Source organism: Haliotis cracherodii, unplaced genomic scaffold, assembly GCF_022045235.1.
Source record: "Haliotis cracherodii isolate W230 unplaced genomic scaffold, xgHalCrac1.p SCAF_4, whole genome shotgun sequence".
Classification (NCBI taxonomy): Eukaryota; Metazoa; Mollusca; class Gastropoda; order Lepetellida; family Haliotidae; genus Haliotis; species Haliotis cracherodii.
In genome coordinates, this window is record NW_027266297.1 from 53,550,153 (window position 1) to 53,575,351 (window position 25,199).

General features: G+C 38.4%; 2 protein-coding genes across 10 annotated transcripts in view; one reads left to right on the forward strand and one right to left on the reverse strand.

Moving 5' to 3' along the window:
• The window catches only part of LOC139478336 (disabled homolog 1-like), a 30,416-nt gene extending 27,979 nt beyond the window's left edge, over positions 1–2,437 (reverse strand). For all 9 annotated transcript variants that reach the window (XM_071260767.1, XM_071260768.1, XM_071260764.1 and 6 more), the window contains exon 1: positions 2,267–2,437. The gene's annotated coding sequence lies outside the window, so the exon portion shown is untranslated. The remainder of the gene's footprint in view (positions 1–2,266) is intronic.
• A 3,795-nt stretch (positions 2,438–6,232) lies between these two features.
• Positions 6,233–25,199, forward strand: part of LOC139480123 (phosphatidylinositol-glycan-specific phospholipase D-like) — a 33,518-nt gene continuing 14,551 nt past the window's right edge. The window contains exons 1-10 of the mRNA XM_071263151.1: positions 6,233–6,333; positions 18,173–18,228; positions 18,610–18,688; positions 19,194–19,291; positions 19,557–19,667; positions 20,865–20,913; positions 21,297–21,357; positions 23,072–23,179; positions 24,337–24,364; positions 24,785–24,924. Of these exons, the coding sequence (XP_071119252.1) occupies positions 6,234–6,333; positions 18,173–18,228; positions 18,610–18,688; positions 19,194–19,291; positions 19,557–19,667; positions 20,865–20,913; positions 21,297–21,357; positions 23,072–23,179; positions 24,337–24,364; positions 24,785–24,924 (830 nt within the window). The 5' untranslated portion in view covers position 6,233. The remainder of the gene's footprint in view (positions 6,334–18,172; positions 18,229–18,609; positions 18,689–19,193; positions 19,292–19,556; positions 19,668–20,864; positions 20,914–21,296; positions 21,358–23,071; positions 23,180–24,336; positions 24,365–24,784; positions 24,925–25,199) is intronic.

The window sequence follows — 25,199 nt, forward strand, 5'->3', positions numbered from 1 at the left end:
TAAGATAAGTCTCTCATATTGCTCAAATAACTAAACTTAGTTATAACAAGTAAAGTATTTTTATCTACATTATCTTGGAAAAGCAGCAATATCTCTGTAAGGAACCGGTAATTTATTATGGGGGTTGGGGCTTGGAGAGGAGTGATAAGATTAGGGGGTGAAAAGAAAAATTACACAGTTAAAGAGGGAGGGGGGGGGACACCAAGATTCATCACAACTGGGGGGTTGGTGAGTGGGACTGAAAAATGAATAAGTATTATCTTTTCAAACAATTTTGTGTTAATAAACTTGAACATTATTTAGGGACAGGTCATTTAAAAAATGTTAAGTCCTGAGACCAATCCCAAAGTTCGTCCAGTATAACAAGGTCTTACTGTTCTCATTTTCCCAATCATCCACTGGTACATTGTGAATTATTTAGAACAGATGAATATTCCATATGACAGCAAGGTGCTGGGAGAGTTGGGAAGCATCAAATACTCCCACAAGAGTAACATGAAACCAGGATATTGAATTACTTAGCAATAAATACAAATGTTGCGCTAGTGTATACTACAAGCACATGTACAAGGGTAATTCATACCTAATTAAGTCAGGGGGTGTACTCAGGTGTATATTTCAGACCAACAAGTCTACATTTGATTGACACTTGAGGTGTTGAATCATGTCATGAGTTGAGCCAAGGCCAGCATGAAGGTCAACATTTGTAAGAATCAGTTTCATAAAGTATTAAATTAGCAACTCAAACGTCAAAGTCAGATGTAAAGATGATCGATTTTACCAGTTTCAGGTTTCTCAATTTAGATTTTTAATAACTTCAATCTGACAAAAACACATTTTACATACAAGTAAGGTTCTGTTGAAACATATTTCAAATCTCAATTATTTAAAAACTAATTTATTAGACTTTTCCATATTTCAAGCTTCTTATACTCCATGCTGAGTGTAGCACAATTGATGTAAAACAATGTCTGAGAATAAGGAGAATTTTTTTTCTTTTTTCTTAAAATAACAAAACAACTGACAATTAGATCATAATGGTTGGAACAAATCATGGTATCATCACTTCATTTAAAGATGAAACAGTAATGGAAATCAAGATATTATTTTCAATGTGACATTCACAAATACCATCTTAAAAGTAATGTATCGGACATCTTGATCTAATTTAGGTGTTCTCCATGGTGGGGAGAAGCATGACAAGCTTCTATTTCATTGGTGCATTGGCGAACTAAAAGAATTCATTGCCGTTTTCTCCAGTTAAAGAGTAATAACTTCATCATCAAAGAAACTTGTAATTAATTCAAATCAAATGGCATTTGATTTATTTTGCCCCCTTCTTTATTTGTGAAAACTTGTGAGAAAAAAAGTGCCCTGCCTACAAGTATTCAAACCATATTGTATCGCTATCATATATTGTCAAATAAACCATGACTGCATATTCTCTTGTGATAATAGTTTTAAAAGTACTATCACAACAGAGACATTTCATGAACAGCCGAGTCCAAACTACAGAAAACAACACGCTAATTTCCTAACAATCCAAAATACAGAGGAATTACATGTTGATAAGTGCAGTGATTTTGGACAAATGGCAATAGGTCATTAGCACAATTTTATCACTTTTTGATAGGACATTCTTTGACATCATTACAAAATTTTAAAAATACCTTCAGGACATGTTGGATAACAATCAATCTGTGTCCTAGAAAATGAACCAATCTGAAACCCTGCAATTGTTTACAAAACGTTTGTAAAAATATGAATATAATGGCAGTACTTTCAAACAAACAATTCGCCAAAAACTGCTTGCTTTATGTCTAGTGGTCAATATGACCCAGCTAGTTGAAACTAGGCAACTTGTTTTGTCGAAGATATTATTTTACAAATAAGCAATCAGAAACATAACAATACAACAACACAAAATGTTTACTTTATCAAAAGCTATTTGTCGAGCTGTATGAATAAATTAAACACCTACAGCTCATAAGAACTACAAATTATCCATTTTGCCAAGCGGTCAAGGGGGCGTCAACACACGATACACCCATCGACTTGAAATACACATGACAAACATTAACGGGGATTGAGTGGTCTACACCTGTCTGCTGCTTCCCTTAAATACAAACAAGGGCGGAATCTGCATGTAATTTAAACGTGACATGGAATTGGAGGCTTTGGTTGGGCAATTAATTCCAAGAACATCGTACGATTCCTGACATTGACAGATCCAAAATAAGGTAAGGGTCGATTTCACGCTACTCACGGTTCTATGGCTCCACAAACTTATCAGACCAAAACTGTCGCTTTGTCCGTCTTGGCTAGATCACAACAGACACAACTGCTCTCCACAAAAGTCAAATTAGATCACGGTGATGCTGAAATCAACAAATATCTTCCATCTACACCCCCACTGTACACGACACCCAGTTCCGGATGTCAGATGATGACCTGTAACCTCTCAACCACATACTACAAGTCTAACGGTATACAATGTATACATGATATGTTGCAATCGTAAATTAAATCACGAAACTGTAACGTAACTTACTCACCCGTGTATTATATTAAACAATGCATTCTGTATTTTTTATATTCCTTGATAGTATTTTTTTTACATGCATCGGTATCAACAATAGTCCCATTTGCTCAGTAACATTAGTTGTTTGGAAAGTAAGAGATGAAGTTGAAGCACGTGCTACTGCTAAGAAACGAGAGGCGGGTTATTTAAACAGGTGTACGCTTGTAACTATACCGTGTACACACATGCTCATATCACAATAATTAGGTATTGGAGCTAAATGCCAGCGCCGTTGTGACAGTATGACGCAGTAGTATTTTTTCAATTAATTATTTTTATAAATTTGCACATTATTTAGGGACTGTTAATTTTGTATTGGGGGTATGGAAATGTTATATTGATTATATATCAACCCCCATATATATAATTTTGTATAGGGAGTATGGACAAATGTTATATATGGGGGTTATAAAAAATGATATAGCCATAAGGCCAATCTTACCGCCACCTACCCCCTTCCCCTGTGATAAGTAAATGACAAGTCCCCCTTAGACATTCTACTAATTCATTTAATAATATTGTTAATACATTTCGTATAGACTAACGATAAAAAAAATAAAAAAGGACAAAGATAAGAATAGTACTAAGTCTTTGAAAGGCATTTAGAAGTGATACACATAAGGATGAAAATTTATGGATGTCAACTCCTTTATTATGAGGAACAACGTTTCTTAGTAAATATGCTTACTCCTTTATCAGGTGTATGATTGCTATGAGGCAGAGAGCATCTATATTTGTACGTTAGAACAACAAAAGTAATAAGATAACAAAAAGTGGAAACTTAACGAGGGAAGCCCATGGGCGGATACAGAGGGGGGTGCGCACACACACACACACACACACACACACACCTTTTATTACGAAAAAAATCTTTATTTCTGTATACATTACCACCAAAGACAATAAATAGATCTTAATCCCATTTCACTTCACCATTCAAACGATGTAATGAGATAACGTCATTATTGAACCGCGCGTTACTGAAAGATGCGCACTTACAATGTTGCTTTTGGACTCCGGTAGCTCGAAGCGTCAATGTCAAACAGAACCAAGGCCTTAAGCTTCTCGCAGCTCTTGGGTGAAGTTTAATTTCATCGCTGATTTGATAAAATAATCTTTAATTTATGTCAGCGTTGCGTACCAGAAAGATAATTACTGAATGGGTGTCGTCGAAGATGTTGGGAAGTATGATGCAATGAGTCCCGACCAGACAAACACTTAGTCAATGAAAACATGTCTTTATAATAATTTTTATTTTTTCGAAAGAACCTTTCCTCTTCTGCTGTATTAATCAAGCAAACTAGACTTGGTTAGTTTGATCTAGTCTTGTCTGTTCTTTTGCTAAAAAATGCCTAAAAAACAAAAATTCCAGTCATGGTGCAGGACTAAGTCCCGATCTATCAAATCAAATATTTAATCGTACGAAAGGCCTTCGGCCAAAATGTAATTTAGTACAATGTTTCCACGTTAACATTTGTATATGAACACACTATGCTATTTATAAAGTGGTACCTTCTTAGTAAAGTACAGATTCTCGTATTTTGGGGGGTTGAGTCCCATCCGAGGTTAGAACCCACGCTGCCAGAGAGAAGGACCTAATCGCCAGTACACAAAGTCAGCGATCTAACCCGCTCTGCCACCGAGGCTTCCACAAACATAAAAAGTCCGACAATTGGTAGCCTAGATCACGTTTTGTGTACCATTGTATCATCTTTGGATGTTAAAAGGTTCACATGTGTCTGTTTTAGGGCTGGGACGAGTCCAAATTTACTACCCGGGTACCCGCCCCCTATCACCCGAACCTACCCGGGTACCCACTCTAGGTCTCAGGAGATGTCTCAAAATGTCCGATTGTGAATATTTTTAGCATAGCCCTGGCAAAACGTATTTAGATACATGTATCAAACAATCTGGTCATGCATACACTGAAGTTGACTTAAGTTATATCTTTTTTCAACCACATGAAAAATCAGAAGGAATGGGTGCAGAGTCAGAACGAAAAGCTAACATTAGTGACGTGTAGTGTCACCATAGATTTCCAGATAATTTTAGTCATTAAACAATATATCACGTTACGAACCACGAGTCCGGGTAGTCCGGTGGGTACCCCGGTCCTACTCTGTACCCACCCGACCCGGGTACCCGAGTTACCCGTCCCAGCCCTAGTCTGTTTATTAAGTAATTATCTGGTAAAAACCGTAATCATAGATCTCTGTATTGAGGCAATCTCATTAAAATCAGATCTAAGTTCTCGCTTTGTTTAGCGATAACGAGAACTAAGATCTGATTTTAATGAGCTTGGTATTGAGGCAGAAAACAAGCAAGAAATAACGCTTTACCTTGATACCAGATTTACACACATAATAATTATAGCAAGTTCTTTCGAAGGACTTTTTTCTTCTTTTATTTACCGTTAACTCGCAATAACTCTTGTTAAAGCATAGTATTGGGGAAGTTTCTTTGAGTTTATTTGACAGATGTCTCACTGATTATAACATGGTTTTGAAAGTTCTATCATATCTGGAGCTTGTGCACATGTGCGGTGTTGATGCTGTCTATCTATTGCAGTATAAGTGTTTTTTTACCGTGAAAATATCGGATGTATTACCACCTCGTCCAACATCAGAATGTGGGGACCTATCTACAGGGAAACGTTTGGACGCAATGCAACCAGTGGCGAGGTTCACCCCACATGACAAACGTATAGACTTGTTTAATAGTTATTAGTAAATTATGTCTTTAAATGTCCGACTGAATGTATTTTGTATGCAAGATACACAATGACCAAAACCAGAGACCATATACCGGTAAAGTTCTTGTCGCCTCTACCCTAACCGTGGATATATTATGTTACACCACATAGCGCGTGGTATATCCATTTAACACTGAGGTGTTTTGTATTGTTGAACAAACTATCACATGTCTACTTTTCCCTTAAGTGTTAGTTGTAGTTCGCGCTGATGACTTCATAAACAAAAGATTCAGAAAACAGCAGGTGTCACGTGACGTAGTCTGACCCGAAAGTTTGTCCCAGACTGCCGGTAAACAATCTATAGTGATTGATATCATGAGCATCGATCCACGTAAATGGGATACGATGACATGCATCAACCTAGTCAACAGATCTGACCACCCAGCCCCGTTAGTCGCCTCTTACGACGAGCATGGGTTGCTGAAGACATGCATACATTCAGCGTACACTGGTGATAACTAACTTCAATATTCAGTCTGAACCAAATCTTGGAAAAGTCTAATTTGTCACAATAGATTATTGTAGGGGAGGGCGGTTTTCATGAGTGCTACACATAAGCGGAATTATAGGTTTTATAAGGGCATAAGAAATAATGACAGCCATTTAGTTTGAGAAATATACAAGTTATCAAAGAAACGCAATTAAACAAAACACAATAAGTGCAAATTGGTGATGGATTAATCCTATCAAATTATCGAATTGTGTATATAATTATGCTTATCATCACGGACGTGAATAATGCAATACATGTACGTGATAATATCTACAACGAACGCCATCTAGTAAAACAATCAAAACATACAATGTTAACTAAATACAGATCTATATACTGAGGAAAACGTTCTCGTCTTGGTGTTGTGACATTCACGTGATCAGTCATGTGATTTGGTTCGGGACAAAATGGCGGCAGAAAATCACCACGGAATTATTTACATCTTTCTTGTGAGTTTAACGTATTCGTTGACATCGGGATGCGGTACGACTACACACATCGAAATCAGTAAGTTTGGATTGATCTACATCAAAGATATGTATTTGCTGACCTTCAGAAATTCTAATCCCATATGATGTATTGAATGTTTACATGTTCCTTGTTATTATAGTAGGCTGACCGACCACTGTGTTGGGGTCCAGTTGTTAAGACATGACCCTACCTGATGCAGGTCAATCGGCCCTAAACTTAACTTAATAACTATTACCCATAAATATTTGTAACCTTTGCTTTTCCACATTATATTTATGTATAACATAAATGATTTTTAATACTTATCGCAAGTAGTTAAGATCTTTATTTTTAAATGAGGAAGGGTGTTACCAGCTTGTTACGGACGTTAGTTTTTACCCATTATATTTCCCTATTGGCGATTGCTCTGCTTTCATGTTATGGACTGGTCACAGATTTCAAGAAATACAATTTTTCAGGTTGCTGATGGGCCTTGTGTGACAGAAAAGTAATGGGTCAGCTAGACAAATACAAAATATTAGTTTTTTACAGTTTGAAATAGATCTTGTTTCATGCAGTTGTTTTTACTTCTTAGAGCTCGTCCATTTCTTTTACCTTATTAGGACTTGTGATATCTGTGGTCAGTTCACTGTTTTGTTCCTCATTAACTTAATGTTACTTCCTGGAGTTTCATGATGACCCAGCCTGTAAGAAAAATGTTGAATCAAAATGTGTATGAAAAGGTTTTTGTTTAGTATTCTCATGAATGATATGCAATGTTAAAGGGGCACTGATCTAACGCAATTCCCCGGGACTGGTTGTTGCCTTTGTTATTGTTTTTTCCCAGTGAGTACCCGGATGTAGAGCAGAAATCTAGACTAGCTCGCGACCTCTGTTGCGCCATTCGTAAGCGCATTAGTCACTTTTATGGATACCGGTAGTAATAAGAGCGTATGGTCACATTGATCAACAAAATGAAATACAGTTTCCGAGATAATAAGGAAATGTAGGCATCTTTGTGGGTAGCATCGGTAATGGTGACGAAGTTTTGATAAGTCACTTGCTTGGTAATTTTGCGATTTTCGTTTACACTATTTTGACTTGCAACACAAAGTAAATATTTCACCTGAGCATTGCTTTTTTTATAGTGTGTATATTTTTTTCAAATGAAGGAAAACAAAATGCAAATACCATAATTACAACTTACCAAATTTATGTGTATAAAAAGGCAGCTTCCTTATTCGAGGAATGTATCCGTGAATATCCACACAAAGGAATAATATCCCACTCGTCTGCAGCTATACAAAATAACTTATTCGATGTCACGTGTCTCTGTAACTATCAAATATTCTAAAAGATATATATCGTTTCGGGTGTCAAGTCTCAAGGGTCGGCTGAGAAAGGCCACGTGACAACTATTTTCATTACGTCGACGGTTCCTAAAAAATCCATTGAGTTTGATAACAATGAGCAACCAATCAACGTATTATCAGTTAACCCTTTGAACAAATTGTATGTTGTTTTTACATCGGCACTTCACGCCATGATATGAGTGTATTCCCTTTGTTTTAGTAAACCTAGACATGTAAACACTCACTTTTGACATATCCACTGTGCAAGATAACAGTGATTAATCAATCAACGTATTTTCTGTTAATCCTTTGATGACTAGGAACGATCCGTTGATTTACAAAAAAAAAGTAAATCAACTGATCATTCATCTCTTGCTGGGCTGCCACGTGCATATTACATAACCTCACTTCAAACCTGGATTTAGATTGAATAATTACCCCAGACACAATAAATGCCAAATGAGAACCTTTGTCAGGTAATCTAAGTGGTGCTACCACTAATTGTACCTGTAATAAATTCATTAACTGAGCATCAAGTGAATGACGACAAATACACAAGTGTAGGGTTATACGAGAAAACGTGTATGACAACAAGGGAGTAGTAATCGTATTACACAATCCGAAATCCGAAAATGCTTTCACTGCATGGATACTTTTTTTAGTATTAAACTATAACCATCTGGGGTATTTCCAAATGACGACTTCCGATGAGCTCCGCTGTTCTTTTTGTCTGTTTGTTTAGGCTGAAGAAATTATTTAACATGCGCCCTTTGTCGAATCTTTATAGATCACAGTTAACCAATCAGTGTTTATGCAAAAATGCGTAAAACAAATATTGCCTCCAAGTTTATTTAGCTGTCCTTGCAGACGGTAGCCCAGTCTCTGGTCACGCTCAGTTGCGTTGCGTATCATCCGGGTACTCACGGGGGAAAAAACAATAACAAAGGCAACAACCAGTCCGGGGAATGGCGTTAGATCAGTGCCCCTTTAATTGTTCTTCAACAGATGTTCATTGTAATAAGTCACCCCCATATCATCTTCTAGATAAATGTGTAATTAATATTTATAAGTGCTCCATACTAAGTCTGAAAATTGATGTGACAGTCCGTATTTTCATGTGTATTACAGACTGTTTTACACATAAAAACACAGTGGTGCAGAATGGGGATATTAGTTCCTGGTATTTTATTATCAAAAATGTTTGAGTTTCATCAATATTTGAACTAAGTTTATTTTCTACCACTCGTTTTCCAACAACAATTGAACTTGTGTTGATAAGTACCTCCCTTTGTGCATGGCTAATACCATGAATACAGTAGTTTTAATTATTGCTGTGACATTTCATTCTGGCAGCATAGATGATAGAGCAATATGTTTCAATAGTTTGTATAGGTGGTAATTAAATAAAATAATATATAGTTTTCATATGAATGCAAATATGGCAACTGGTTCAGTACATGTGGTGTGTTATTGACAGCAGTCGTCGCAAACATTCAATTTACTTGTATTACAAGGCCACAATAAATTAATGATTAGATATGTGAAGCAGCAGTCTTTTCATTTATGTTGTTATACTTAAATATTCCAACTGGTTACCATATTCAAGACAAATGTGTACATAAACTGTCGTCAATGTGATTCACATCTCGTCACGTCTAGTTCTAACATAGACGTGATAGAGATTAGGTGTAGCAAGTATTGATCAGCAGTTGGTGCAGAATGTTCAATGTCACAAGTCCCAAATTTGTTATGGTCACCAGCTGAATTGTTGATTTTTGTCACATGGTGAAATATTGGTTAAAACACAACCATTCTTAACCAAGTAAAGGAACAAGGAACCAGGAAGGACATTTTCTTCATCTGTCTGTACTTGGGGATGATGATATGATTCAAGGCAGAATGTTTAGTTGTGAGGTGAGGTGTTAGATGGTGAGGTGAGGTGTTAGATGGTGAGGTGAGGTGTTAGATGGTGAGGTCTGTACTTGGGGATGATGATATGATTCAAGGTAGAGTGTTTAGTTGTGAGGTGAGGTGTTTGATGGTGAGGTCTGTACTTGGGGATGATGATATGATTCAGGGCAGAGTGTTTAGTTGTGAGGTGAGGTGTTAGATGGTGAGGTGAGGTGTTAGATGGTGAGGTCTGTACTTGGGGACGATGATATGATTTAAGGTAGAGTGTTTAGTTGTGAGTTGAGGTGTTTGATGGTAAGATGAGGTGTTTTGTTGTGAGGAAGGCAGTTATGGAAATATAAAAACTGATTTACAACGACCTAAAAAAGACTCTTTCTGATGATTTTCTGTAACTACAATATTGTCAGAATTATTTGATGATGGCCAGTATTTCGGTGACATACTAAACATTTCATGATTTTTATAAAGAGTTCCTATATTCCTTATAGAAGTTCCTCCACAATGATGATTGTGTTACACTTGTCATGATTTATTATGGATTATTTCGTCTCATGATATTAATCACTGGATTGTCTGTTCCAGACTCGATTATTTTCAGGATGCCGTCATATAGCTGGAATATTGCTGAGTGCGTCGTTTAACAAAAACCAACCAAAACCAAACAATTATTTTGTTAACAGAAAAAAAATACTTAAAATCTTTGTTTACAGTTCTACACACTCTGTTTTTGATGACTTAGAAAATGAAAAATGGAAAAAATGCAATCAAGAGCCACTGTTTATTCCTTGAAACAGTACAGTGACGGATGAATAACTATCGCTATGAGGGACAAACAAACAGAAGTAAACAGAGCTCCAGATAAGCTGGTTATTTGCATAAATACTTAAAATAAATCACCATGGCTCAATTAATTTCTTAGTTGCTTGCATACAAATACAATTTCAAAAACCCACTAACACAAACAACACTGTCACTGTGCATAGTTACTAGGGCTGGGACGAGTCCAAATTTACTACCCGGGTACCCACCTCCCTATTACCCGACCCCACCCGGGTACCCACTGTAGCTCTCAAGAGATATCTCAAAATGTCCGATTTGGAACATCTTTAGCATAGCCCTGGCAAAACATTTTTAGATACATGTATTAAACAATCTGGTCATTCATACACTGAAGTTGAATTAAGTTATATCTTTATTCAACCATATGAAAAATCGGAAGGAATGCGAATATTAGTTACTTGTAGTGTTACCATAGAGTTCTAGATAATTTTTGTCATTAAACAATATATCACGTGACTAACCATGGGTCCGGGTAGTCCTGTACCCGGGTCCTACTCAGTACCAACCCGACCCGGGTACTCGAGTTACCCATCCCAGCCCTAATAGTTACCCAATGCTGCATTTTCAACTTTCAGCCCAAGTACCTTCACACATCGTTATTTACTGATCAAACGCAGGCATCACCTATTCATACACTGTACTGCATTGAATAATGCACAAGTGGGCTACATGTCGCTTATACTGTAACTGATGTCGCTTATACGGTAACTGATGTCGCTTATACTGTAACTGATGTCGCTTATATGGTAACTAATGTCGCTTATACGGTAACTGATGTCGCTTATACTTTAACTGATGTGGCTTATACTTTAACTGATGTCGCTTATACTGTAACTGATGTCGCTTATACGGTAACTGATGTGGCTTACACAGTAACTGATGTCACTTATACGATAACTGATGTCGCTTATACGGTAACTGATGTCGCTTATACTTTAACTGATGTCGCTTATACTGTAACTGATGTGGCTTACACGGTAACTGATGTCACTTATACGATAACTGATGTCGCTTATACGGTAACTGGTGTCGCTTATACTGTAACTGATGTCGCTTATACGGTAACTGATGTCGCTTATACTGTAACTGATGTCGCTTATACTGTAACTGATGTCGCTTATACGGTAACTGATGTCGCTTATACTTTAACTGATGTTCTTATACAGTAACTGATGTCGCTTATATTGTAACTGATGTCGCTTATACGGTAACTGATGTTGCTTATACGGTAACTGATGTCGCTTATATGGTAACTGATGTCGCTTATACTGTAACTGATGTCGCTTATACTGTAACTGATGTTACTTATGTCGCTTATATTGTAACTGATGTCGCTTATACGGTAACTGATGTTGCTTATACGGTAACTGATGTCGCTTATACGGTAACTGATGTCGCTTATACAGTAACTGATGTCGCTTATACGGTAACTGATGTCGCTTATACTGTAACTGATGTCGCTTATACAGTAACTGATGTCGCTTATACAGTAACTGATGTCGCTTATACAGTAACTGATGTTGCTTATACAGTAACTGATGTCGCTTATACGGTAACTGATGTCGCTTATACGGTAACTGATGCTGCTTATACTGTAAATGATGTCGCTTATACTGTAACTGATGTTGCTTATACGGTAACTGATGTTACTGATGTCGCTTATACTGTAACTGATGTTGCTTATACGGTAACTGATGTCGCTTATACTGTAACTGATGTTGCTTATACGGTAACTGATGTTGCTTATACGGTAACTGATGTCGCTTATATGGTAACTGATGTCGCTTATACTTTAACTGATGTCGCTTATACTGTAACTGATGTTACTTATGTCGCTTATATTGTAACTGATGTTGCTTATACGGTAACTGATGTTGCTTATACTGTAACTGATGTCGCTTATACAGTAACTGATGTCGCTTATACGGTAACTGATGTCGCTTATACGGTAACTGATGTCGCTTATACTGTAACTGATGTCGCTTATACAGTAACTGATGTCGCTTATGCGGTAACTGATGTCGCTTATACAGTAACTGATGTTGCTTATACAGTAACTGATGTCGCTTATACGGTAACTGATGTCGCTTATACGGTAACTGATGCTGCTTATACTGTAAATGATGTCGCTTATACTGTAACTGATGTTGCTTATACGGTAACTGATGTTACTGATGTCGCTTATACTGTAACTGATGTTGCTTATACGGTAACTGATGTCGCTTATACGGTAAATGATGTCGCTTATACAGTAACTGATGTCGCTTATACGGTAACTGTGTTATCCAGACTTCCACTTGTCAATGTTACCAGGGAGCAGAAAGAATCACCAGATGAGGTGGAGATGTTTTACAACCGACAGTTTGAGCAACTACCAGTTACTACTGCTGACTTTAGAAACGAAACATGACGTGATCCTCTACTGTCTCAAGTGTACAGCGGTGATGAATGGATGGACAAGAGAGCATGGGGAAGATTTCATGATGAGAGCATATCACAGTCGAAGGTTTGAACTCACTGTACATATGGGCTGTGTGATGTGTGAATGAGAGTAGTAATTCCCTCTAAACTGAGACAGACTGTGTTGCAAGAATTACACACGGAACATTTTGGAGTTGTGAAAATGAAATCTGTAGCAAGAAGTTACATTTGGTGGCCTGGGATGGACGGTGAAATAGAGAGAATTACCAAGACATGTTCAACATGCCAGAACACTCACAACAATCCACAGTTAGCCCCTGTACACCCATGTCCGTCACGTCCATGGACCCGCATTCATCTTGACTTTGCAGGGCCATTTAGGGGTCACATGTTTCTGTTAACTGTAGATGCATTTTCAAAATGGACTGAAATTGTAGCAATGAATTCTACAACATCTAGTGCTGCAGTGAAGGAAGTACGAAAGCTGTGTGCACAGTTTTATGTGCCACATCAAGTGGTTACAGATAATGGACCACAATTTGTGTCAGAAGAGTTCGAAGCATTTTTGAAATGCAATGGTGTCAAACATATTTTGTCAGCTCCATATCCTCCGGCTACTAATGGACAAGCTGAGAGGGCAGTCCTGTCATTCAAACAGGCCATGAAGGCAGCTGAGGAAGACGATGGATCTGTATTGACAAAGGTTGATCAGTTTCTGCTGGCTGACAGGTCGACTCCTCATTGCACTACCCGTGAAACTCCAGCAAAGTTGTTTCTGGGTCGAGAATTAAGGACAAAGTTAGACTTGCTGAAACCAGACATCCAGTCTGCTATGTCATCTAAGTTGGCAGGTCAAATGAGTGATCCAGCTGAGACTAGACAACTGCAAGTAAGCCAGGAGATGTGGGTGCTGATTATCGTGCACATGACAAATGGATACCCGGGCAAGTTTTGACAAAATATGGAGAGAGACATTATGAAGTTGATGTTGGTGACAGGAGTTGTCGACGCCATATTGATCAACTTCGAGGTAGAATTGCTACAGACAGTGTAGAAGGTGACAAACTTTCGACCAAGAGTGGGATGGTGTCAGACTCATGAGACTAAGATGTCAGATGCAATAATTGTACCATCTGGCAAGACCGACACTAATGCATGTGGTGATGATTCGGGTAGAACATTGAATGTGGGGAGGCAGGTGTGTGTGTCGCCTCCAGCAGTTACCATGGTTACTAAACAAGCTGTCAGGCGATCAACTAGGACAGTAACAGCTCCTGACAGACTTAATCTGTAATGCCATAGATCATAAACTAAAAGTGTGGTTAAGTTATTTACTGTGTTAAACAAGGGATTCGTTTTGTGTAACTTAGTGGGTCAGTGTCAAAAGTTGTTATTTTGTAATTGTTCTTTTTCTTAGTACATCAGATGGGTGTTAGATTTTTGTTTCAAGGGGGAAAAATGTTGTGTTAGGTTTGTTGACATATTGTGAGCGCCAATGTGCACGCACTACTACGTCATACGTCACATGCCCCAGCATCGTGAGTGACGTCATGACTATGTACCTGTGGTCAGTTCCGAATAAATCACCGTTCAGTTCAGACGTCTTGTTGCTTGATGTTCCTCCCAGTCTAGGTGTGGGTCGTGATGTACAGTCTTACAAATACACTACAGTGGCAACTCACACAGTAGAGATACAGACTACATTTTTTAAAGTATTTTCCACTTTAATGTTTTGTCAAAGTCTAAAAGTAATAGTGCTGGGATGATAAACCAACTGTGCAATCCAGTATGTCTCACGATACATTGCTCACGATCCAATACGTATCACGATACTTGCATGTGTTCTTTTCTGTGGTGTGAAAGCCATCCTTTCCATAGACAGGATGGACAAATACCTGGCACAATGGATAAAAATATTTATTACCCACGTGGTGAAGATACAGGTGGTAAGATACTAAATCTGTACGTCACGTGTGTGTCGTACAAGGTTGACCTCGTTTTAGTCATTTTGATGGATAACCGTGACCTCTGTTACACCTGAATTACTTTTTTCATTCATAAAAAGGTGCGAGACGTCATTCTATTTGCAGCTATGCAGAACTGAAGCAATCTCATGAAAGCGAGAGACATTTACACACACTTTATTATACCAAACAAGATAGTCACACGCATCAACTTTGCTTTGCATTCTGTATTAGTTATGCACAGAGATACTACAGACATTATATAATCAAGCTATATCCATTTGCAATGTACTATTACCGATCGACAGATCGAGGGTCCCTATGAGCGTGACGCACCCAACCACTTTCTTGACTTTCAATTTGATTTAACATAAAAGGATAAGCGTGGTGAAATGAAGTCAGTTTTAACTATCTGGATATATATCTGGACTATCTGGATGCTCCGGTTGTGCCATCACTGTCCCCTTTGAAGCGTTTTTTTTTCGGCACTGTTTCGGGAGATGTTTGTTCATCAATAAACATACACGACTGCACGACCAGATCACTCAAAGTGAACAGTTCCGATGAAAATCGTTTAAAAACTCTGTGGAAGTGTGCCTGATTTCTGATTTTTTGGCTCAGAACATCCCAAATGCGAACAATAACATTCCCTAGCGGAAAACGCTGTGAGTAAATCCAGTTGTCTTTTCTTATTTGGATGGTGACCTTGCCCTTTGTTCGAAGCTGTCACTGACATGCAAGCAAACTTAAGTTTGTTGATTTTAACGTCTTCAGCATCAGGCCGTACAGTTAACATGAATGTCTTTGGCAAGCACTCTGATTTCCCTTTTCCAAAATGGTACGGACAGGATATAAATTCCACAGATAGATCAAGGAAACCGCAAAATTTTGATTGCACAGCCAGGAACTAACAACAATGGGCTTGAATTTCCATAAGTTGAATATATTCTTTAAAAAGATCTTGAGGGTTGATGCTGTCATGTTTGCACACACAACAGCAGGAACATGTTGTTAATGAGTATGCATAGAAATGTCGACAATTCCCATATTTGGGAATATATCAATATTCATGCACAACCAGATTTGCAACCGGTTTCAGTTTCATCTGTCAATGAAAGAAAGTTTTTATGTATTTACACTTAAATACATATTTTGACATAGGTAATAAATAAGATACTACACTCACTCTCGTTTGATGCCTATTTTTATGAAACTGATCTTGCTTTTGCTTGTTCAGATACTATAGAAAGTCCACTCATTTCGTAAAAATGGTATCTAACGAGAATGAGTGTAGTATTCTCTATTTATGTTTTTACTACTAATTAGTGTTTGATGTAATATTCTTTATTAACTTGTATTGAGAAGTAGGAGATCCACTAATGCATCGGTGTATCGTCCCACTGCTGACAAGTAGGGATGTGTTTAAGGTTGGACAAAGTTCAAGTGTCTTTGGTGCAAGTCTACATTACATGGAGGGGAATATCCGAGTAACTCTCCATTCCTTGAAAATACAGGAGCAGAGGACCCACAGAGGAATGGAGAGCTACGAGGATATTCCCCTACTTAAAACTCATCATCTTTTTTACACTTTGACAAAATATTCTTTTGTGGAAAATATTTTCAAAATAAATCAGAACTCTTTGTGGACTGTATTTATACTGGGTGAATGTCCCTTGCATGATGCGCGAGAAATACCTTCTCTGCCGCTGTTGCACATGCACCAAGCTCTGTCGCGAGCTGACAGTTACAATGCATGGTACACATAATTTCGTTGGGTCCTAAACCAGTATTTATCAATCGCTTGCACATTGTCAATACATGCTGATGGGAATAATAGGAAATATACAGCCCCGAACAAGGATATATATCTTACCTGATTTGTTTTTTCTTGTCAATGGTTTATCAAATTGCTATAAATATGAACATTGTTGTAGGTAGCCTGCTCTAACACAAAATATATACATATTATTTTGAGCTTTTAAGCATTATGCAAAATTATGAAAATATTTAATAGTTAATTTTACACCATACATTCATGTACCGCCGTAGCTGAATTGACAATAACACATTCTCAAATCAAACCCTGTGTCTTCGAACGGTTCAACCCCGCTGGCGACACATGTTTTTCGGGGAAAAAATGAAATTATTCACTTGTCAATAAATGTAAAAAATAATTCTGTCTTCCAAGTTGAAATTAATTCAAATATTGGTTCAAGATATTAATGTATAGTTGAAAAACAGCTCTCCATTCCTGAAAAAATAATGGAGTGTTCAAAGGTTACAGAAGTGTTTTATTTTTCCAGAATGAACAGATACTCTGACTTTCTCCTATAATAAAGTGTTATATTAAGAAGGTGTTGCTTTAGCTTACAGATTGTCAAAGGAACGTTAAACAAGACTTTAGTTCGTTGCTTTTAAAGCAAACCAAGTCTCATTATAAACAGATCTTTTACTCCCCTAAAATACCCCTCTGCATGCTTGAAGATCTGTGAACACCTCTATAGCAGGTTTGTTTGTTTACTGGTAATGTCGCACTGAGCAATATGCAAGCTATTTGATGGCGGTCTGTAAATAATGGAGTCCAGACCAGTCTATCCAGTGATTGATGTCATGAGCATCGATCTCACACTATTGGGATACAATGACATGCATCAACCAAGTCAGAGAGCCTAACCACCCAATCTTGTAATTTGTGTCAGGTGTCCCCTGAGTGACTTTTGACTGCCCAATCTAAGGGAAGACTGAGTGGATTCTTGTGTTTTCTAAAATGATTTAACTTCATATTTGTCCCACATCAATTTGGAAATTTCGATTTGTGAAAACCAACACAGAACAGAAATATTCCTGCAATGGTACTCCTTTTTCATGATTTTGGTGTAGATGCCATGGTGCCCAGAAACGACATAATGTGTACTTTCTACTTTTGGATCTTGCCGTGTTAGGGTTTTTTTAAGATTCAGAAATCAGATATGCTGGTTTGAAGTGATATTTTAATGGTATGTTAAAATAAGTTTTGGGTTGTTATCTCCCTTGTCGTTCTTCAGTTGTGAATAAGGTTTGCTATGTTGTCAATTCATAAAATGATTCAGAAAGATTCAGAAATCAGATGTGCTGGTTTTAATGGCTTGCTCACACAAATCGAGAATTTAGAAGCCTCAATAGAAACATCACCTGATGTGACCTGTTATTGAGGTGTCCTCAGATCTCCATACAGGGAAGGGTCTGACTTTAATGTGATTGAATTCAGCTGAATTGTCTCCATACCTTTATGGCATTAAGCATGTTTGACATGGTTAGCTGTGAATTATGACTTAGATTTGGCTTCAACTTTGATCCACTGAATCGCATGGTATTAAATTCATGCAATACTTCTATGTATGATTATGTAGTGATATATTCCTTTTATAGGTCACAGATCCATTGAACATTTTGCTGATGAGAAAGGACAGTTTACCTACCAAGAGGTGGGTGTTACATATGAATTATTATTATCTGACATAGGACTTTTGGACTGCTTCCTAACAGCATCAAATTTTTAAAAGTCATTCCCTGAGAACCAAAATATTTATGGCAATCTTCAGTGTTTTTTATGAGTGGCTTTATCCTTTTCTTCTGTCAATACAGTCAACATGAGACATAACAAAATCACAGTACAGTCAACATCAGACATAACAAAATCACAGTAGTCAACATCAGACATAACAAAATCACAGTAGTCAACATCAGACATAACAAAATCACAGTAGTCAACATCAGACATAAAAAAATCACAATAGAGTCAACTTCAGATTGCTCAATATGCACATGATACATGATGTATTTGACAATAAGCTGTATTCTTCCAGCTGTTCCGGAAGCACCAAGATGCCTTCCAGGCTGGGAGCCCCTACCCTGATGCCTACTACTCCAATATCTGTGCTGACGGTGAGTCTCTCAGAAAGCCTTCCTTGCATCAGGAGGATTCTCAATAGTCAACAAATCACATTTCATATAGATATGTTTGTCAAATAATGGACCTGCAACAGTGTTTCTTTCGTGTTACCAAAATTGGATTTTATCGAAAAAGAACATTGTCTGCGAAAATGATTTTTTTTAAAATAATTATGCTTCATATTGTTGAGAAAATTTTTATTTATCTGCCACAAAAATTACATTGTGTTTATATAGAAAAAAAATATTCTGGCTCATAGTGTTAATATTTGGTTTTGCAGCAGATAAAAATGTCCTAAGTACGTCGTTCATTTAGTTCAAATTATTATTTGGATCAACCACTGTGTTTTTTTCATGCACACTAATCACAACATGAGATGTACAAGTTTACCCTAAATGCACATTTTAAGTTGTCTACAAACCAATTCATTTTAGAATCATGTGGTTTGTGGTAACTTGATCATGCAACTGATACTAAAGCACATTAACTGCATAATAGGTAAATACCACGACATATCTGAAGACAGCCATTGGTCGGGGTTCCTTAATGCCACCCTGAACTACATCCGGAGGAAGTACCCCCCACCCTGGGACCAGGTGAGTACAGTCCCGGACACAACACATCACAGCCCCGGTCCACAGGCACTTTTCAGCTAAAACTTCACATCCAATAATAGATCATCAATTCAACAACGAATCAAATGCTGTGACTATCATAAATCTATGTTAAATGAACAAAGCCCTGCATGGTCATTGCTAAGGTACCTTCTTAGTCCTAGGAATCTAAGAAAGTTATGTTTCCATTAATTGTTTTCTTTGAAACCACCATGCCATCAGTGATGACGCTGTTTCTGTCTGGCAGGCTACAGAGAAGTTGGTGGTCTTCATGTTCGGCTTCATGTCCCATCAGGTGGCAGATGTGCTGTGGCACAACTTGGGGATCTCTCAGGGCTTCCTCCAGACCATGGCCAACGTAGGTATCTGACTGTGTGTAGGGGCACCATGTAGGTGTCTGACTGTGTGTAGGGGCACCATGTAGGTGTCTGACTGTGTGTAGGGGCAACATGTAGGTATCTGACTGTGTGTAGGGGCACCATGTAGGTATCTGCCAGTGTGTAGGGGCACCATGTAGGTATCTGACTGTGTGTAGGGGCACCATGTAGGTGTCTGACTGTGTGTAGGGGCCCCATGTAGGTATCTGACAGTGTGTAGGGGCAACATGTAGGTATCTGACTGTGTGTAGGGGCACCATGTAGGTATCTGACTGTGTGTAGGGGCAACATGTAGGTATCTGACTGTGTGTAGGGGCACCATGTAGGTATCTGACTGTGTGTAGGGGCACCATGTAGGTATCTGACAGTGTGTAGGGGCACCATGTAGGTATCTGACTGTGTGTAGGGGCACCATGTAGGTATCTTACTGTGTGTAGGGGCACCATGTAGGTATCTGACTGTGTGTAGGGGCACCATGTAGGTATCTGACTGTGTGTAGGGGCAACATGTAGGTATCTGACTGTGTGTAGGGGCACCATGTAGGTATCTGACTGTGTGTAGGAGCACCATGTAGGTATCTGACAGTGTGTAGGAGCACCATGTAGGTATCTGACAGTGTGTAGGGGCAACATGTAGGTATCTGACTGTGTGTAGGGGCACCATGTAGGTATCTGACTGTGTGTAGGGGCAACATGTAGGTATCTGACTGTGTGTAGGGGCACCATGTAGGTGTCTACAGTGTGTAGGGGCACCATGTAGGTATCTGACTGTGTGTAGGGGCACCATGTAGGTATCTGACAGTGTATAGGGGCACCATGTAGGTGTCTGACTGCGTGTAGGGGCACCATGACCTATGTAGGTGTCTACAGTGTGTAGGGGCACCGTGTAAATATCTGACTGTGTGTAGGGGCAACATGTAGGTATCTGACTGTGTGTAGGGGCACCATGTAGGTGTCTACAGTGTGTAGGGGCACCATGTAGGTATCTGACTGTGTGTAGGGGCACCATATAGGTGTCTGACTGTGTGTAGGGGCACCATGTAGGTATCTGACTGTGTGTAGGGGCACCATGTAGGTATCTGACATGGCCAATGTAGGTATCTAAAAGTGTGTAGGGACAACTGTTATTGACAATGAAATGAAAATAAAATTAGTAAATGTGTATTTTTTCATTTTTAGATAAATTTCCATGGCGTATTTGGGCTAGCCCATGATACAGGAGATATTGGTAGGTACTTCTAAACAATGACATTGTGATGTCTTGCGTGTGCGTCAGTTTGAAGGTGAGACGAGAGCAGTACATGTAATATTTGCTCCTTGCCTCAAAGATGCTATATTAATCAATACTATAGTAAACTCTGTTAACAGCGAACACACTTACAACAAACTGACAGATATAGTGTTCTTGTCTTTTGGCCGCGGCCATTTGCTGTATTTTTGCTCAACTGTATACATACCTGTTACGAACTACGATTATAACGAACAAAAATTAGATGTCCTTTTGAGTTTGTTACGACCGTAGTTTACTCTATATGGATTGTGGATTCAAACTTTCAAAGCAGCTATTTGAAAGTAGGACAGGAGGAATAACCTTGATGGCTTTCTCTTCAGGGGGAGATGTACTGGCAGTGTTTGAGATGAATCTAGATTACATGGACAATCTCTCTGACTGGTAAGTGTCTTTCTGCTTACTCTGCATATATCCTCTGTCAGATGAAGTGTTGATCTCAACTTTACCAGTGTACCATTGCCTTCTGAATGAGTGATTGAGATCCCACGTGGACTGCAATGTTTCCTGGACACTTGTTCACGATTATGTTTTTGTTCAGAAATACATCATGATGATTTTTGTGTGAAATTTATTCAAATGTTAATTTTTATGAGGTTGAACCTACAGGTAACCTATGTCTACATTGAAAACACAGCATGTTTATCTCCATTCTACCTTGACAAAATAAAAGGCAAATTCTTTATTATTGACGATATTGTTTGAAGCGCCATTTTGTCACCTAATATTGTCCATATCATTATGTCAAACTTCAGCCATCAAATTATCTGTTTGAGTCAGAGGTGGTTATTATGATTTGAAACCTCTGATTAGCTGATTTGAAAGTTAATGCTTCCATATCTCAGTATTTCAATGTTTTTGTTATGATAACTCCATATTTTGAGACTTAAACACAGGTACCATGTCATTTACATTATAAGACATTGCTGACTCAAAACAAGGGAACATATGTAGAATTGTATACCTTGATTAAGAAACAATACATTTCAATGGAGACCCTGACTTACACTGACCCCGTCAAATATTGACACGTCTGCTAGAAAACAAGATGGCATCTGGTACGAATATTTCATGGTTCGCCTGAAAGTTTATGTAATGAAATAGAGAATGGTTAAAGACTTCATAAACTTTAAAGTGAATTTCGGTATAACAAAACGAATGATTACTCTTGACAAGGTAAATATGTGAAAACAAGGACCTTTCGCGTATTGACCTCATCTAAAGCCAAGAGTAATCATTTGTATAATGTTGAATGCATATTACCATACGCCTATCCATCAATGTGTAGGTATGTCCCTGAATGCATATTACCATACGCCTATCCATCAATGTGTAGGTATGTCCCTGAATGCATATTACCATACGCCTATCCATCAATGTGTAGATATGTCCCTGAATGCATATTACCATACGCCTATCCATCAATGTGTAGGTATGTCCCTGAATGCATATTACCATACACCTATCCATCAATGTGTAGGTATGTCCCTGAATGCTTATTACCATACGCCTATCCACCAATATGTAGATATGTCCCTGAATGCATATTACCATACGCCTATCCACCAATGTGTAGATATGTCCCTGAATGCATATTACCATACGCCTATCCATCAATGTAGGTGTGTCCCTGAATGCATATTACCATACGCCTATCCATCAATGTGTAGATATGTCCCTGAATGCTTATTACCATACGCCTATCCACCAATGTGTAGATATGTCCCTGAATGCATATTACCATACGCCTATCCATCAATTTGTAGATATGTCCCTGAATGCATATTACCATACACCTATCCATCAATGTGTAGATCTGTCCCTGAATGCATATTACCATACGCCTATCCATCAATTTGTAGATATGTCCCTGAATGCATATTACCATACACCTATCCATCAATGTGTAGATCTGTCCCTGAATGCATATTACCATACACCTATCCATCAATGTGTAGATATGTCCCTGAATGCATATTACCATACGCCTATCCATCAATGTAGGTATGTCCCTGAATGCATATTACCATACGCCTATCCATCAATGTGTAGGTATGTCCCTGAATATGTATTACCATACACCTATCCATCAATGTAGGTATGTCCCGATTGATGACCTGTACTACATCTACCGGGACTTGTATGGTCGGGACAGGATGCCCAAGGTCATCATGGAGGCTTGTACGGCCACATTGTTCCTGGAAAGGTAGGGACTGTCTTTTCTATGCCAGGCCACAGTTTAATAGTTTTCAGTCCATGAATTTGACCATGTCTGTAGTTGAAATTTAGACATATTTGACTGCCCCCTCCATCTTGATGTATCTATAAATAATTAATATACAACCACCATAATCGTACCAAGTAAAAGTAACAAATACCTTTTTATATAATAATGTCTGAAATACACTGTATATAATCTCTTGCCACTGTTGTCTTGTTATAAAGGTGAACTAAGTCATGTGCAAAATCAAAACTTTTACTCTGGTGCGCAGCCTTAACCTTTAGCCTGCTGAATTGTTTTCACTCTTCATACCCCTGCCTGCTGGATTAATTTTAACATACGGCGCTCTAAAGAGGGTGGGTGATTTCAACATTTGAGGCTTCATTGAACATGGGACGAATGAATCAATAATTCATACAAGTACTATATCCCTGACCAAAAAAAGGCGGGTATATATACATGTAGTTATGCCAAGGAATTCCATCAGTCTGTACTTCCAGGGACATTTTTTGTGCGACCTATACTTTGAAAAATACTGCAAACTTAGTGAAGACTTTCTATACCAGTAGGAGCCGTGCCGTGTCCATTTTATTTCAATATTTGGACTTTTTACATGTTTTGAAATTTTGTTTACTTCAACATTTGTACCTATAAATTGTAAACTATTTCATGGATTCTGTTCAATCTGGAGGAACAGCTTCTATAGCAATAGGAAAGATACAGTGCAAAGTTTGATTTTGATAAGTGGATTTTCAGAGAAATTATTGCTTTTTTCGTTGTACGTTGTAGTCAAGGTCGGGGGTATTAGTGAGCCCTGCTCACTCTTTGCCTTGTTCCTGATAGAAATACACACATTATTATAAGAAATAAAGCCTGACATGTTTAAACATACAGAGGTTAAGACCAAAGGGAATTTGTGCACTGAGCATCTGATCCATGTCCCACACCACCTCAGGGCATGGTTTATTCTGGTTTCTGTTTGATCAGGGAATACTGATGTATGGCTGTATGGGAAATATCAGTTTATGTTTGTCTGGTCAGTTACTGTCAAGATTTCATCCCCAAACTGAGAAACCGCCAACTCTTTGTAGTCTGATTCAGTTGTGGTTGATAACATATGCCCAACTTCTCTGAAATTGCAGACTTGGAGAACAACTTGCAATAGGGAAGGTAGGTTTTCACAGCTCTTTGTCATTCAATGTGTTCAACTTGATCTAAGTGGATCCCAACATAGGTGGAAAGGTGTGAAGCTGTCTGTCCCCCTCGTGATGATATCGCCGGGATAACCCTACAACCTGCTTAAATCAATCAATCAATCAATCAATCAATCAATCCAGTCACTTGTACAAGTTTATCATTAATTATTATTCATGTGTGAATAATGGCAATTAAGAGACTGTTATTTCTGAAGATTCATGCATTTCATCAGTGTGTGATGGGTCCAGAATAGCCTGGTTGGATGAAAAGTTACATGGGTACATTTCTGGTGTCTCCTTGCTTCATGTGGCTGGAATATTGCTGAAAGAGGTTTGGACCCTACACACTCACTCACTGCATTTGAGATATATGTGCCTTTTTCTGTGTTATCAGCTTTACACCACCTTTGCAAAGAAGAGCCCATTTCTTGTAGACCAGTTTTCTGACTACTTTGTGGGTGGCATAGATGACATGTCAGCCTGGACACAGATCATCTGGAAACATGTGGTGTATATGCTGGAACACGGTCAGAGGTAGGTCATCTGGACACATGTGGTGTATATGCTGGAACACAGTCAGAGGTAGGTCATCTGGACACATGTGGTGTATATGCTGGAACACGGTCAGAGGTAGGTCATCTGGACACATGTGGTGTATATGCTGGAACACGGTCAGAGGTAGGTCGTCTGCTGGAACACGGTCAGAGGTAGGTCGTCTGCTGGAACACGGTCAGAGGTAGGTCATCTGGACACATGTGGTGTATATGCTGGAACACGGTCAGAGGTAGGTCATCTGGACACATGTGGTG